General features: G+C 46.7%; 1 protein-coding gene across 1 annotated transcript in view; it reads right to left on the bottom strand.

The window, feature by feature from the left end:
* The window catches only part of EHD3 (EH domain containing 3), a 30465-nt gene extending 21173 nt beyond the window's left edge, over positions 1-9292 (bottom strand). Inside the window, exons 1-2 of the mRNA XM_072857066.1 lie at positions 8639-9292; positions 1546-1722 (exon numbers count right to left, since the gene is read on the bottom strand). Coding sequence (XP_072713167.1) covers positions 1546-1722; positions 8639-8865 — 404 coding nt within the window. The 5' untranslated portion in view covers positions 8866-9292. The remainder of the gene's footprint in view (positions 1-1545; positions 1723-8638) is intronic.
* Between the last annotated feature and the right edge of the window lie 6984 nt (positions 9293-16276).

Consider the following 16276-nt stretch of genomic DNA (forward strand, 5'->3'; position numbering starts at 1 on the left):
TACCCTGCTGTCTTCACAGGCACATACTTGACTCCTTCCTCACAGGAGAGTAACAAGAGCACGGCATGATACAGTGAACTAGGCTAACGGACACAGAGATCTCTTGCTGTATTACATGCAAGTTGCATTCAGGACACATCAATCAGTCCAGTTCAGGAGCATTTGCCCTCCATGCCTGGCCTCCTTACTCCTGATGTTGCTTCTCCTCCGGACTGAACTGTCTGCCAGCTGTGGCTGTTCTTGGCTATCAGCAGAGCTGCTCTGAATTATGTTTTCTTCATCTACTATCTCTGCACTCCAGGCAGGAGGCCTGTTATTTTCTTAGGGCAATCCACCTTCTTCCCCTGGTGCAGGGAGTGGGCAGTCACCTGACTTAACTGTTAGCCAGGTACAGGTGTTCTGGGCCCTATAAAATATTGGAAATATCTCAAAGTCTCTCTGGTGCAGGACCATGTTGATGTAGCTGAATGATGAGCCTGTGTAATGATCATATAACTGCTTCCAAAGTCACTCTGAGGTTCTCTGCATAGTAGTGACTCCAGCTAGGTCGCTCTTCTATCATTAAGCTTCTTCCCATGCTTCCCTGCAGGTCCCTTCCCTGTCTCGCTGCAGCCTACACCAGCACTCCTGTGGTTAGCACTGGTAGGAGATGCTGCACTCTCTGGATAGACACTCTCTAAGCACAGAATTTAGAAAGGGAGCCAAAGTCCAGCTTTACTGGTTGTTTGGCTGAGCAGCTGCCATATTTGCAAAGTCTCCCACTCTGTCTTACCAGGGAAGGCACTGACGATGGGTGTAGTCAGACAGTTTGTTCCTATCTGCCTGCTGTAGCACAGTTTGTGCTCATCTAGGACATGGGTGTGTGCTGCTGGCTTCCTGCAAGGCCTAGATCCAAAACTCAGTATGGTTGGCCTAGGTCTAGGGGATGGAAAGGTCACATTCCTGATGTCACAGTCAGTGTCCAAAACCCCCACTACAGTTTTTTTTACAGGAAAGACATTAGAGCTGTCATCAGTTTGCACCTGAGGTTATATGTATAAGGCATCAGAATGGAGGGAGTCTGGTTTTGTTACAAGAGGGACATTCAAGCAATGTTTAAAAATGCAAGAAAACAAAGACATGCATGTGTGCCAGTTCCAGTCCTCTACTGACTTCAGTGGCTACATCTGGTTGGACTATTTAATTTCAGGGAACTGAACTGATGGCAGATTGGAAGATGCTATGAATATAAAAGCAAGGGAGAACAAAGTGTAATAAAGAGATTTACCTCTAGACTCCTACAGGATGAGCTTGACAAGCTGTGCTGTGTTTTTTGTTTTGTTTGTTCAAATAACATGAAGGTTTGTCTCACTTGAATTTGTTAATCTGTCCTTCAGTGAGTGACTGATGTGCACCCGGTAGGACTGGAATGGCTTTGCATCAGCCATATGGATGGAGGGGAAAAAGGTAGAATAGTGTAATGCTTTATCCCTTTAAATTGCTAGCTATGCTGCTCATCAGGTTCTAGCTTTATTCACCAGAGTAACTAAGCTGTTGAGTACTGACCTGTTCAAAAAGGCATTGCCAAAGGCGTTGAGTTTCCTGAACGGTTTTTTGGGATCCACCACCAATGCATTTCCAGGAACGATTCCTTCCACATCCCCTTGCATAACTGCTATAAAGGAATCAGTTGTAGGCTCTGGTCCAATCCTCATCCCTGGGAAATCCTGCTCCAGCAGGTACCTGTAGGCAAAAAAAACAGGGTGTGGGCATAAGACATGAGCTGCCTAAGTCCTAAATGAGTTGCACTGAAGATTGCAGTGTAATTATGAAGCTCAAGAGTATGGATCTTTCCTAGACTATTTTTAGCACTGTGACTGAATCATTTGATAAATGTTGTGGTAGCTTTTCTACTTAGGATCTCCATGTTTAAAGCTTTCTTATTTTAGGTGGATTAAGAAATTGAGAAGATTATAGCTGCTGGGAAGAGAGTCTCATCATGTTTGATCATTTTGTGTATTTTAATCCTTAAGACATTTGGAACAGACTTAGCATAGCAAAGTAAAAACAGCAGTTCACTGCAATCACAGACTTAATCCTGAAACCTTACTGGCCTTTGATGCCAATATCAATCACTTCACTGCTGCTCATTTCAGCAGACTCATCCAACTAATGTTCTTAGCCCCCAGTCCAAATCAGTCGCTCAAATGCCAACTTCTCCTGTACTTGACTGCTGAAGCCTCAAGTCTCCCTTCTTGTATGCTTCTGCAATGCAGCCGCAGGTCTGCATTACAAACTCCTCAAGCATATTGAGCATTAAGCACATGGGTGGCAGAGAATATCCCAATATTTTGTTATCAAGCTAAATAGCACAGCAAGCACAGCATCCCTTATTAGAGAGTCTCTGGCAGCCTCCCTGAAGGTACAGTTTGGCAAATTTCAGGGAAAGATAGTCACCCATGGGGCTGTAGGACTTTGAATAGGACCCTGGCAGCACATCCTGACTTACTCTGCCAAATTGAGGGTGGGTCAATGGCATGCACGTGACAGTTCTCTTTGGCTTGTGAAGGAGCCAAATGCCATCACTGAGGTCAGGTCTGCATGTGTGGGTGCAGAAAACATCCCACCTGCTGGTCCTGTGCTGAAAACTAAGACCGTTGTATCCATGTGGCTTGCAAAAGGGAGCTAGAGCTGGTCTAGCCCTCAGTATGGGATGCTATCAGACCACCTGACCTGGTGATAAGCTCTGGATTGTTACATAAAGAACATAATGACTGCTGGGTTATGGAAGTTAGTATAATACTGTATTGCTGCTTTCCAGCAGAGAGCTGGCAGTTCCCCTTCTGTTGCTTTAGTAGGTAGAAAGTAGAAGTAGAAAGGTAAATATAGAATTGCTGTGATGTTAAAAGTAGATTCAGGGGATAGGGCAAAAGGAAATGGGAGAAGGGTTGAGGATTTTTCATGACCGAGACCAGCGTGTTTAACAACCAGCATTGGTTTACTCTGGCGAGTCTTATCAGAGAGGGTAAGTTCCTGTGTGAGGAACTACAGGACCACTGGCATGAAGGCTTGTGATAACTTTGAGGGTTCCTGCTTTCACCATCATTTTAACAGAGGTGATCACCATCCAGTGTTTGAGGAACAACAGAAGTATTGTGGCTGTTCAGCAGAGCTATTTATTGACACTGTGTAAGCAAATGCATCTTCAGTTCCCAATGGGCAAGGTCAAATCAACTGGATCTAGAGGTAAAACAAGCAAATGTACACCCAGGACATGCTGCAAGTCACTGCTACTTATCTGGCTTGGTACACATTAATGAAGAGAATGGCTGCAGCAAGAATAACTCCAGCAACTATATCCATAATTCCCTTAGGAGCTGACTACCTCCTTTATTGGTATTTTATCATGTATTTTCTTGTATCTTTCATCCAAAGTGATTTCCACCAGAACACCACCAGAAGTGACTTCTTTTAATGGGAGCAACTCTGAGATGAAACAGTAGCTGTTTAGCAGTTCCCAAAAAACTGAAATAATCCAGGAAGGATTCCAGGAAGGGAACAGCCCTCTGACCTCCTATACTAGAGTCGATACATCCTATCTACCTAAAGCCTCTACAGTGGTTCCTCAAACTTCCCTGTAAAAGTGGGTCATTACTTAACAAAAGCAGACTGCAGCTAATGCCGGTGTGTGCCATCTCCCTGGCTGGGGATCACAGTACACCTTCCTGACAGCTACAGTAACTTCTCTCTCTAGCTTGAGGCAGCTGAGAACAAGGAGGAGCTACCTTTCTCCCACCAAGGGCTCTGTAGACTATCATATGAATGTTCTTGGCTCCATTCCCTGGAAAGCTCTTTACACTGAAACCACCATTTGCTAGGTTAGAAGCCACTTGGCCAGGCTCTGGAAACTAAGCTCAGGCCTCCTGGATGGCAGTTCAAAAATGTTAGCCCCTGATGGACATTGCTGCGATGCTAGTCACTGCTATTGGCTTTCCTCTGTTCCCACTTTGTACTTCACTTTTGGTCTGACACAGTATATTTAAGAGTTATATACAGATGGGCATTCACTGAATCCACAGAAATAAATCTTTGAGTTCTCCCCTTGCAAGTACTAGAGAGAAAAGAAACAGGTAGTGATAACAATTGTCAAATGCAATAAGTGAAGTGCTTTGAGAAACACCCCTTACTCCCACTGTCAGGTCACAGTCTTGCCATAACAATAACCTGTTTGTTTTTTATGTGTTTGAGATGCACATGTAATGTGATAGCTTCTGAGCAACAGGAGGAAAAAAAAAGCCTGGGGTTTTTGTTTGTCATTTATAGACAAAGCTTCCAAGAAAGTCTAAGCAACAGTCCTGCATATAATAGCAACACTCCTCCTCCAGCCAGGCTGCTCTTAAGAATTTTATCATGGCTCCACTCAGCTAATGTTTCAAAGCATTTCTGTGTTTATTTCTTGTATAAGACTTAAAAAAACCCCCAAAAATCCCAACAAAAGCACTCTCATATAGAAGTAGCTACAAGAGAATGTTAATTGACTTAACATACAACAAGTGGTGTGAAATCAGCAATGAAGATTTGCACTGCCTAGTATTGTAGCATCTATTTTAAGTGAGGCATCTCTGGAAGATTTGGACATATTGTGCAGCAGGGTGTCTGCAGCACAAGAATCTCATTGTACACAGGACAAATACAAGGGGGTTTATTGACACTGTCTGATAGGGGGAAGGCACTTCTGCTAGGCAGTACCACAGGCTGCCTCTGCTAACAGAAGCAAGCTAGAGAACATAAGCAATTGTCACATTTGTGGGGATTTCTGGGAGAGAAGAGCAAACAAAAACTGTGGAAGACACCAATCTACAGTGAGCAGTTTCCCCTGCCAGTGTAGCATGCCTTACTCTGAGCAGCTGAACACCTTCAAGGGCCTGGGGGAATGACCTCCAGCCAGGCTGGGGAAGCCTGCAGAGAGTGCCAGGCAAAAGATGAATTTTTTTTATGGCCAATCTGCTTTTTGAAGAAGTGTCTGGGTGCATCAAGCTGTCTGCCCCATTTCAGGCCTGTCCCTGCTCCTGGTGAGGGGGGAGGTGAGGGACAAGGGCAGGAAAGCTGCATTAGTGCCAGCCTGGCTTGGGGTAGCCTTTCCCAGAAGGATTTGGAGCAGCATAGGAGCCAGGCGAGGAGATCCCAGGCTCTCCAGGCAGGAGTGCTGCAGGATGTGGGGGAAGGGGCCGTTTGCTCATGATGAGTCATGCAGGAGCCCTGCAGGATGCTGTGTGTGGCAGCAGAGGTGATGCAGAGCAGGAAAGGGAAGAAGGGCAGAGCAGGAGGAAATGGTGACAACTGCCTGGTGCAGGCAGAGATGAAAGGTTCAGGGCCACACAGGGAGGTCACTCTAGAGCTCTGTGTGTAGCCTGTGACAAACAGTCTAGAGAGGCCAGGACGTGTAAATTATTAGCTATAGGAGGAAGGGGTGGCTACACCAGAAAAGCAAGCCATGTTGACAGTTAGTAGGGCTCTGGCAGGCTTGTTTATTTTATTAGCAGGATGGCTGGACAGAAGCCAGGATTATTTTTAGAAAAGACCACAGAATCTAAGTTAATTAGGAGAGTAATGTGCTGTCCTGTACTCCCACCCTCTTACAGGAAACATAAAAAGCAATAACATTGCAGAGGCAGGCTCCAGTGGCATCCTGCTGTGGCTGTCAGATAGTCCCAGGTGGAGGTGTTGCCATGCTATCACAGCCTTTCAGACCCCAGCCCTGCAGAAAAGCCTCAGCCAAATGTATGTGAGGAGAGAAATGGGAGGGAGCAAGAAGAGAGGATACAGCAGGAAGCAAGAATGGAAAAGCTGCAGTTAATGACACTATCTTCCACATAGCAAAGTAAGGCTCAGTGCTCTGGAACCCTGAAAGCAGGGGAGAGAACAGCCTGGTTCCACTGAAAACAAGCCAGTGCTCTGGTCTCGCTACACTGGCTTTGACCCACATGACTCACCTCCTTCCTCAGCCTCTAGGAATGTTTCTCACTGCTGACCTTGACTGCCTTCTCTCTACCATCAGCTCCTGACAAGACAGCAGTCTCACTGCAGGATGCTGCAGCTTAGGTGCTTCAGGGCCTTCCATTTCTCCCTTGTTTCACCTCAGATTCCCCAAGAACAAGGAAAGATGTTTGGGGGACAAACCCACCTCAGGTAGGTGACTAAGGTACTTTGTCCACTTTTTTAATGGTTTACTGGGATCCAGGTGAACTGGGACTGAGTTCATTCCACATGAGTGTTCAGCAGCACCAAGTCATCTCCCTAAATTGCATGGCAGTACAAGCAGGATGCAATATAAGAGTGGAGTGGATACATAGGGATAACACTAATTATCCCCCATCCTGACAAGATTATGGAAGAGATGTCCAGAGGCTGTTTTCTTGCTTCACTCTAATACCAAGATATAATGATTGTTTCCCCTCCCACTTCCTCCCCCAGTCCCCTTTAACTCCTCCCTGCTCTCAGTTTTAGCTCCCACTTGCCTTCCCACAATAACTCTGGATGCTAATCTGGTGCTTATCCCAGCTCTCTGGTGACCAGTGCCTGCAAGCTCACACTGGAAGCCTATCACAAGCAACACTCAGTTTTCTGGCACCTCCTGCCTTTGTTTGGTTGAGATCATACTGGAGTACCAGACCCTCACACTCCTACTATAAAAGACCCTGGCTTCTCCAACAGTTCTCAACTTTCACCTTCTTATGCACTATTTTACACAAAGAACTCTGCCTTCCCAAAAGGCCTTCTCAGGTCTGTTTTGCACTCCTGTGAAGCAGAAATTCCTGGTCACTTCTGCTTGACCATAATCCCTGGGTAGGCTCATCCCAGCCCTGTGCACAGAGAAGGCTGGTAGATAAGGAGATCAGCATGAATGAAACACACTGGTTGAAGACAGGCTCAGATCAGCTTGCTGACATCAGGAGTTGCTGCTATCCCCCAGAAGCAAAGACTCAATCTTCTCCTTTTGCCTGGAACATGCTTTAGGCACCTAAACTTCTTGCAAAAGGAGCTCAGGCTTACAGAAAAAGGACTTTACTGAATGGAGAGGGGCAAAGGCAGGAAGTCTCTGCTAACAACAGTACACAGGTGAGACTGCAGGGAAAAGCTGATGCTGGCAATCCAGAGAGAAGTATTAGGAAGAGATGCTCTAGTTACACAGTCAGCGACCTCAGGAATGGATATTCAGCAACCTCCTTGTGTTCAGGGGAAGTTCTGCTCTGAGGTGTCAGTAACCCAGAGGGCAGAAAAAGCCTTTCAAATAGGTTTAGCACCAAGTCACAGAACAAAGATCTGGGGTGGAACCAGACAACTGTGTTATCCAAGCTAGCCTCTCTAATTTTCAGAAGAGCAAATCCCTTTCCAACCATGTGCCAAGTCCATCTTAGGGTCATTCATGCCCCTTCCCCATCTACTTGACCTGCTCACATGAGAAAAGCCCTTTCACTCAAACTTTGTTTGCCAGGTACATGACAAAGTAGCAGAAATGCATTCTGTTCTTGGCTCCCAGCCAGGACACTAAGTAGCAGGAACATTACAGCACACAGGCCTCCCCCCCCACCCCCCACCCCGCATTTCTCAAGGTCACGCCTGAAGAGGTACAGTCAATTTGATTCAACTCTCTACTCTCCACAGCTCCCTCCTCCACCAAGAAATACTGGTAGAACAAAGGGCTGGCTGCTTGTGGCTTGCGTCCAGATTCACACTGGGGTAATTCCACAGATTTCAACACAGCCACACCAGAAAAAGGCTGGAATTTAACGCTAAGCTTATGAATCACATAGGAAATGCAGACAGCGCAGCTTCAGCTATGATCCCAAGAGAAGGGCTGCTGCAAGTTGAACTAGCAGTGTGACTGAACAGAGATCCCTGCAACCAAGTCCAGCTGGAAAAGTTTAACCCTCTCTTTGACAGTTTCACATCATACCTGCTGCTGGCAGCTGCCTTTTTTTTTTTACAGTTAGGAAAAAATTTGCTGCTCCCAGCATCTCAGCAGAGCATGACACAGTTAAATCAGGGCTTACTTTTGGAGCCCTGAAGATGGGGAGGTCTCTCTTGTGCACACACACTTCTCAAACTATGCTCTGCATGTTGCCTCTGGGAACAGTGCAGAGAAAGACAGGCACAAGTGTGAGACACACCACTGCAAACCCAAGCACCCACTTTAAGGTTCCCTAGGCCATAGGTTGCACTACCACCCAAAAGCTACCTCACATTGAAAAGAATGGTTGTTAGAGGGGCTACCCTGACCCAAGCAGTCACAGGGACACCCTGTGCAAGGCTTCCTGCAGCCTTTGCACTTTGAACGGAGAAGAAGGCCCCGAGTGACTCACATCTCCACACTAATGCCCTGCCTGCACTCCTCAACCCTACCCTGGGCTACTTTTTGCCACGTTGGTGTTTCATGGGACATCTCGCTCACTCCGTCCTTGCAAAGGAGCACTCTCAGAGTTGAGGTGGCTTTTCAATTGAAAGCTGTTGATGGGCACCGGGGACACAGAAGGGGGATCAGAAGAGGGATCCAGGCGTAGCACGGGTAGCTGAGACCCCCCTCTGCCCCACCACGGCCCATGGGTGTCGAGGGTGCAGGCACACCCGAGAGGGAGGGAGGCAGAGAGCCAGGTTTTACCTGATGAAGGTGGTCTTCCCAGTGGAGTACTGCCCCACGAGGAGCACCATGGGCTTGTTGTCGAAGTCGGCATCCTCCAGTGCAGGCGAGTGGAACTCGTGGAACTTGTAGTGCTCTTCCAGAGGGAGCAGCTTGGTTTTGTAGAGCTTTTTCAGGCCCTCGCTGACCGTCTGAAACACCTCGGGGTCCTTCCTCCGGCGGTCGTCGGTGCCCAGCCAGCTGAACATCTTGGGGCCGCCTGAAGCCAGCTCCGCAGCGACCACCGAGGCTGGGGCGGGGGGGACGGGCAGGGGAGGAGCCGCTGGCTAGCTGGCTGCCGGCGCGGGCTACCCCCGCATACCCCCTCAGGCTGGGCGGGCGGGCAGCGGGGCCCGGGGAACGGCCTGGCTGGCCTCGCTCCCCTCCAGCACCCACCCACGAGGGCCGCCTTCCGTTACGCGACCCGCACCGGCGGTTTCAGTCAGAAAACGGTCCCAACGGGAGGCTAAAAAAGCCGCTTACTCCTCGCAGCCTCGGCTGAGCGGCGCCGGTGGACGGCGCCTCCCTTCACGCCGCCGGCTCCCGGCGTGGGCATGCCGCGAGGGCAGGGCGGGAGGGCGGGCGGTGGCGGCGGCAGCGCCCTCCGAGCTCGGCGGGCGGCGTTTAAGGGCGGCCCTCCAGGAAATGGGCCGGCGGCGGAAGTCGGCGGCTCCTGGCAGGCGCCGCCCGTTCTCCCTGGCGGGTGAAGCCGCGCCGGGCGGCGCCATGTTGAGGCGGGGCGCGACGCGGAGGAAAAACGGGGGGGGCGGGTCCGCCCGGCGAGGCGCGGCGGAGCACAGCGCCCCCTGCGGGCCGCTGCGGGGATTTGCAGCCCGGCCGCCATTTTATTCCCCTTTTCACCTCTCTTTAAAATAAACCCCTGCATGTGCAAATTTGGCAGGCAGTCGGCTGTTTCTGACCGCTGCCACCCCGAGCTGGGTCCCCAGCCCTTCCCCAAGCCAATGACTCGGCTGCACTGCTGCTGCCCCTCACTTCTCGGGGGTTCGCAGAGTAGAGGCTGGCTGTGCTCAGAAGAGTTCACCATTTAAGTAGATGAGACAGGCAAATTAGCTGCTGTCTCCACTCCTTTATTCCTCCAGCAATTAGGGCTGACAGGACGGCTGCCGAGCAAGGCTGCAGCGCTCAGGCCAAAGCCTGCACAGGTTTTCCAGTGGCGGCCCATGGCTCCGCATGTCCCCAGGGCCAGCCATCAGCCAAAACGCCCCGCTGCTGGGCTCTCCTCATCACCGCTGAGCAGCTGGGACAGAGCAGGGAATTTTTCCTAAAATATCTCCAAATGGCTTTTTCACTTGAGTCGATCCAGCGGGTCCAAGAAATGTGGCAAGAAGACAGTTTTGGAAGCGGTCCCGCTGTGTGGCAGGCTCCTGCCCTTTCCCAGCCATTTGTGGACGGGAGGAGCCCAGGCCTTGCGTAAGCGGAGGTTGTTTAAACAGCCATTAAAAGTGGTTGTTTTTCATGGGGAGGGGACATGCCCGGAGACGTGTGTGGCCCTGCGTGCCTGGACAATGATCCAGGTCCCTTTCTATGTACCTGGCTGCAGGAGCAGCCATTTTCCTGGCGGCTCCCGTTGTGTGATCCCATGCGCTCGTATGCTCCACGGCATGGCCTGACCCGTGAGGTGCGAGCAGTGACTCCAGGGACCAGTTTTCTTTTTCTGGAAGAAAATAGCAAGCTGACTGTATTTTCTGAAGGTCAGGTTTCTCCGCTTTGCTGCCAATGCCTAAAGCTAGTCTGAAAGTGGAATTAATGTTTTGAAACCTCCTTAGGACTAATTTTCCTCGTTTCTTTAGTTTTAGAAATAGAGACTTTTGGCTTTAAGAATTTGATGACTCATTTCCAGTGAAAATGCCTGAAAATGAGAGGCCCCGTAGAAATCAACACGTTTTGGCAAGAATTCCTCATTTTGTAGGAAAAAATCGCTTTCATCTTCTAGATAGTTCTGCCATTTAAGGGCTGTGCTCCTCCGATGCCGTTCTGGTATTTCTACAGCTATATATGGAGTCTCTTTGGTGCTTGCTTGTGATATCCTCAGAGCTGAGTAAAGGTCAGGCCAGGAAGCCTTTGATTGTAAATCTCCCCGGGCCACCTTGATGCCCTTCCTGAATGCAATGAATGGGGGAGGAAAGCAAGGTTTCTGTTGTGCAAGCTGCGGGAGCTAACAGCTACAGGTACGGCAGAGGCGTGCTTGTCCCACATTTATAAGAAAAGGATATATATTAATTGTTAAGTTGCGCTAATCATAAATATGTATACCCAATGGCCAAATGGCCAAAAAAATGTTTCCTCGCCTTGTCTGAAGAGAGTCGCTTTCCTTTGGATTCTTCATCACCGGGGCAGATCGCAACCAAACTTGACAGTTTTTATAGACTTTCTGTAGGTGACTTACAAACATTGCACAATTTTATTTATTTTTCACTGTTTTCTTAGCCATTTCTCTCTGGAAGGCTGGCTTCCTCAAGGACTCTCCTTACCTTGAAGTATAGAGCTTGTCAAAAACAAAGGGAACTAAAATTAGGAAAGGAAGTTTAGACTATAATTAGGTTTTTCTTTTTGCCAGAATCCAAACTGAAAATTTTAATCTGTTTTCATTCTTTATTCCTTTTCATTTCTTAAACAGGGGTGTTTTAATGGATGGCTTGCTGTTGGACAGACTGGTCTCACAGTGCAATCTTTAGGCAATTTAAAAAAATATATAATTTACATTTTTAAAATTTTGAAAGCAGAAAAAGAACAAACCCAATTAAATCTTTTTTTCCAAATGATGATTTTTCATTAAAAATGCCCACTGCTGGAAGAAGGGCTGTTTTTCTTGAAAGTTTCTGAGCTGTTCAAATACAAAAGCTCTCTCTTGAATGCCCTGCACAGAAACTACTGTACCGCGGTGCTCAGGACATACCCGTATCTGATACTGATGGGGGTCTGTTACTGCCCTCTACTATAGAATTTGTCTTTTTCTCTCAAGCCATGATGGATTAAACTTTTAGCTCTGTAGTTTCTCAGCTGTGTCCCTGCTGTTGGTAACATGTCTGGCAGCCACTTAGCTGGATGCTTGCCTTGACCAGGAGAGAGAAACTTTGCCAGAGAAGATTCACTTCCACTTTGCTGGCAGTGAATGGGGCTGGACTAAGTCACGTAGTATTTGCATTCAAAATGAAAGCTAATTTTTGGGGGTGAAACACAATGTTGTGTAACTGAAACTTGTTTCATGGGAAATTAAGTTATGGTGATGTGTGTGTTTGCTTACCTCCTGCCTTGGGTTGGACAGGTTTACTTCCTAAAAAAGATCATCTGAGGATGAGGACATTAGCAAGTCACCGACTTTGAAAAGAGGTGGTGACTCAGTCAGTACCGTAACACTTTGACAGTTTGATGAAGCTTGTGGGAGTAGTGTAGTTCAGTAAAATTCACTTCCTGCCAGTACAGTTACTGTCACTGTTTGTTCATTACCAAGTAAGAAACCCAAATAGGCAGTGTCAAAAGTTCAGGTAGTGATGGGTTCAACAGGGAATAGCAGGGTTTGTGGGAAAGGGATAAGGGGAGAGGAAGGCGCAGCAAGCCCCCAGAATTAAACCAAGTACACTAATTTGATACGTAAGGGAAGGAGAGTTTCCTCTGGTTCAGCTAGATCAAAGTTCTTGACTGCCTGCTGTTGCCATGTGGCCTAGGAATAAAATTGTCTATATCATAGTCTATCCCTTTCCTCACTCATTGCTTTGCCTTTACAACTCAGAAAGCTGCTGCCTTCCTCTCCTGCCCTCACTCCTCCTTCATATTCTGCTGAAATATTTCCCATTATGTTTCTCTTACCATTGTTCTCAGATGGCTTGGTACACACACGCTGTCCTTTTCCCTGCCCTCTCCATGCTGCTTTTACCCCCTCATTGCCTGAGGTGGAACAAGGTGCTGGTACCCAGAAGTGCCACCAGAAATGGAGAACGTGGGGTTGGATAATGTATATACAGTGAGTGGGAAGCATGCTTGCCTCCAGAGAGTTCACTCCTTAAATTTGTACGGCAAAGAAAGCATGTTGTATTGCACATAAGGGACCTGACCCATGTGACAGTGCTGGAAAGAAAAATCCTCTGAGCCCTTAACCATTCTTGCAGTGCAGAAGCTTGGAGGTTTCTCCTATAACTCCTGGATGGTCTTGACTGTCCTGGTCATAGGATGCACACTTCCCTCAAACTTATGTAAATGTTCTTTTTAGAAATTGTTCTGATTTAGTGACTGACAAAGTGGAGAGACTCATGTCCCTGTGTGTTCTGAGAAAATGTGGGATTTTTGAGGGTATTTCCTTTCCAAACTTTTTCCTAACTTTTTCCTACTTGAAAGCAGAAATCCTGTTAAAATGTATTAAGACACAGTTGAATGCATCTTCCTGTTCTACCTTGTCAGTGATACATGGAGAGATGCAGAGTTTTGTGCTTTGAATAATCAAACGGCTAATTAAACAAGGAAGCGTCCATCCACTGAAGCGATGGGTGAGTCAAACGGTAGTCTGCATGATAGGCTGACCTGTGCTTTCATGTCTTCTGTGGAATAGTTTGCATTGGGGTGTTCAGAAATTTTCTGGCATTACTCAATATGCTTTTTTTCCCCACCTCCTGCTTCTACCACAGTGCGTGATAGGTTAGGACTAGCTCTCAGGGTTACGTAGGCAAGACATATATAAACATGCATGCACACATGCACGTAAATACACATATAGGTAGAGATAACGTATATACTATTTATCAGCAGCAGGCATCACTGCCAGTGGAACAATTATCCTTCGCTGTGAGGACACACCTGGAGAAGGTAGGACATCAAACGCCATCAAGTGCTATGTACAGGGATTTGGTGCTGGCATTCAGCAGTCGTGTGTGGCCAGCACAGAGTTACAATTTTCTAGGGGTCTGAAAGGCGTATAACTCTCTCATCACTTCTTGGAGGCACAGTGCTGAGATGAAGCTGTCCTCTAGGATCAAGTGGGAGTATTAGTTACACGATACTGCTGGCCATGCTGAATGCAGCAGCTGCTGCTGTACTTTTCTCTGGAAGCATTGAAGGGAAAGGCAAAAAGTTCATATCAACAAACAGGAGAAGAATGGGTGTGATGTAAAGCAACTAGATGAGCTGCGTCAGCTGCCCTGCATGTTGCAGCTCCAAAGCTTCTGCCTCCAAATGGTTGGGAATGCAGGCTGGTGCTTTAGCTAACCCAGATTTTGTGCACCCTTGTTCTCTCAGTTTTGCTGTTTGGGGGGGGTGTGTGTTAGCTGATACTTGATCACAAAGTATTCTGCAGAGATCAAAAGTTTCATCTGACTTTAACGGGAGTTGTGGGCAGTCAGAATCTCTAATGATTAGGATGATGATGAATAGGATGTTGTAACCTTAAGTGCTAGAGGACGGATCTTGAGTAAATGAGATTTTCATATTTCCACTGATTTCGATGTAGCTTGGACAATTTACACACCAAAGAATATGTATTTTAAATTCTCAACCAGAGTCTTTAAAAGTGAATCTTTGCTCAGAGAGGTATTGTTTTAAGTTCTGAAAGCCATCCAGGCATTTTTGCTACAGACTTTTTGTTAACATCAGTGGGAGGCTCTGGGGCATGTTCACTGCTCGGCCTTGAAAATCTCAGCACTAGAAGGTGTTCATCAACTTTTGGGCAAATAATCTAAGCACAGGAAATTCAAGGCAAGGTCTTCCACCTGTCTGTACGTTCATTCATGTTGTGAGAAAAGACAGTTCAGTGCTTCTTTTCAGGATATTTCTATGTGCTAAAAAGCCCACAGGAAAAGTGGGAGTCAGCTTTGAGTTTTTATTTCTGATATACACCACTATGTTTAATCAAAGACTTGAGGTTGTACCTGCAAGTGCTGTTTTCATACTGTGTGTTTAGAGCCTAATAAAGATTAACAAAGCCTAATACAGTCACATTTCCATTTTGACTAATGGCTGCTAATTTCTGTAGCTAATGTTCTGCTGTATTACGAGAATGGTTGTAAAAGATGGCCCTGCATCGTTTGTTCTGCTCACCCTAATATTTATTATTTTGCATGCAAACATTTGCTCTGTTCCACACAATCAGGAGCGGCTCCTCAGCCCAGATACAGATTGTCTTCGTTAAATCAGAGGAGCTGGGCTGAGCTCTGTCAGCTCCAGGTTTAGCCCTCGAATTGCCCACTGCCCCAGTGTTGCCTGAGATAAATCCTCTCGTAAAGAGAGTAAGAGGCTCTCGGAGAATTCTTTCATGGTCCAAGCACTTTTAGTAACAGTGAAGGATTTTCTGTGCATTCTTCAGATTCTCATTTTAAGACTTAGGGATGAGGCCACTTCATGGCATCTAAGATGTTGAGAAAGATCAGGGGAGATCATAGGATGCTAATGTAGTGGAAGGACTTACATCAGATGGCAAACATACTAACTAGGGGAATATGCAAAGAATAGAGAATCAGATCTATCCAACCTACTGGTTCATGGCTTCCATCTAAAGCCTTTAACCTCTGTCTGCTACACTTGGCTGCTTTCCCTTAGAAATTATAATTGCTGGAAGAGACGTGCACACACTCCGCTCCACCCATGCCAGGGGACATGGTGGGACACTCCGATTCAGTCTGGTTCAGTAACATTGCTGAGTGCAGTACAAGTGATTGCCAGGTATACCTTGGCTAGTCATATACAACTGTATCTGGTGCCTGCTTGTACACGTGACTGCAGCCAGACAGCAAGCAGAAGGTTAAAACATGAGGTGGAACACCTTGTAGCTGTCTAAGCAGTGACTGTTCATGACACATAAAATGCTTCATTGCACCTTTTGTTCACAGATTTCCAGGTAATTTGGAAAAGAGTTTAAAACAATACACCTACAGGCAGGTGCAGCTGGGAGGTTTTCAAAAAATATGAAGTAGCTGCATCATTGACTGTCAACACACACTGTTACAGTAAGGGCTGCTGGCTCAGTTTCTTGAAAATAAGGCTACAAATTCAGGTGATTTAAACCTCCATTTTTGAACACATTGTTTTTTTCATACTATCTCTGGGTTTCAAGGCCTATTTATAAAGTTTAGTTCTTTCTTTTTCAAATAAATGCCAGACTGAGGTGAGAACTGGTGAAGGGTTACAATGATTTTACCAGGCATCGTGGATGCTCTGCACACCCGAAAATCAAGTCTCAAGTATTTGCTCTTCAGTGTAGCTCTAAGTATGTAAATCACTCACCACTTCTTTTCCTGGGGAGCAGCAAAATGGGAAATTCTTCTTCATACGTGTTTTGTCTGTCTATATAAAGTGCAGCCAGTCTCCAGGCTTTCTTCCTCTTGTTTTTCTCTTAAATCTCTCTCTTTCTCTGTTGCTCATGTTGTTGTAGCTGTGAAGGTTGATGGCTGTAAAAAGGCAAGGTTTGGAGGGAGACAGTATTTTTCATCTGGAGAAAAAGTAGGCAAGTTGTTAGGCACTTAAATGCTTTTTCAGGTCTGAAATGTGTACTGTACAACAGAAAATTGAATTTTTGTTTCCAGGCTTAAATTTTGAAGATTTTCTCTTGGTTGCCCTTGAGGATCAAGCCTTGTGGATCAGTTGTAGAGTGGTTTTATAACAAATGAGGGCTCTGTG

The sequence above is a fragment of the Ciconia boyciana genome, chromosome 3 (assembly GCF_034638445.1).
Source record: "Ciconia boyciana chromosome 3, ASM3463844v1, whole genome shotgun sequence".
Taxonomy (NCBI): domain Eukaryota; kingdom Metazoa; phylum Chordata; class Aves; order Ciconiiformes; family Ciconiidae; genus Ciconia; species Ciconia boyciana.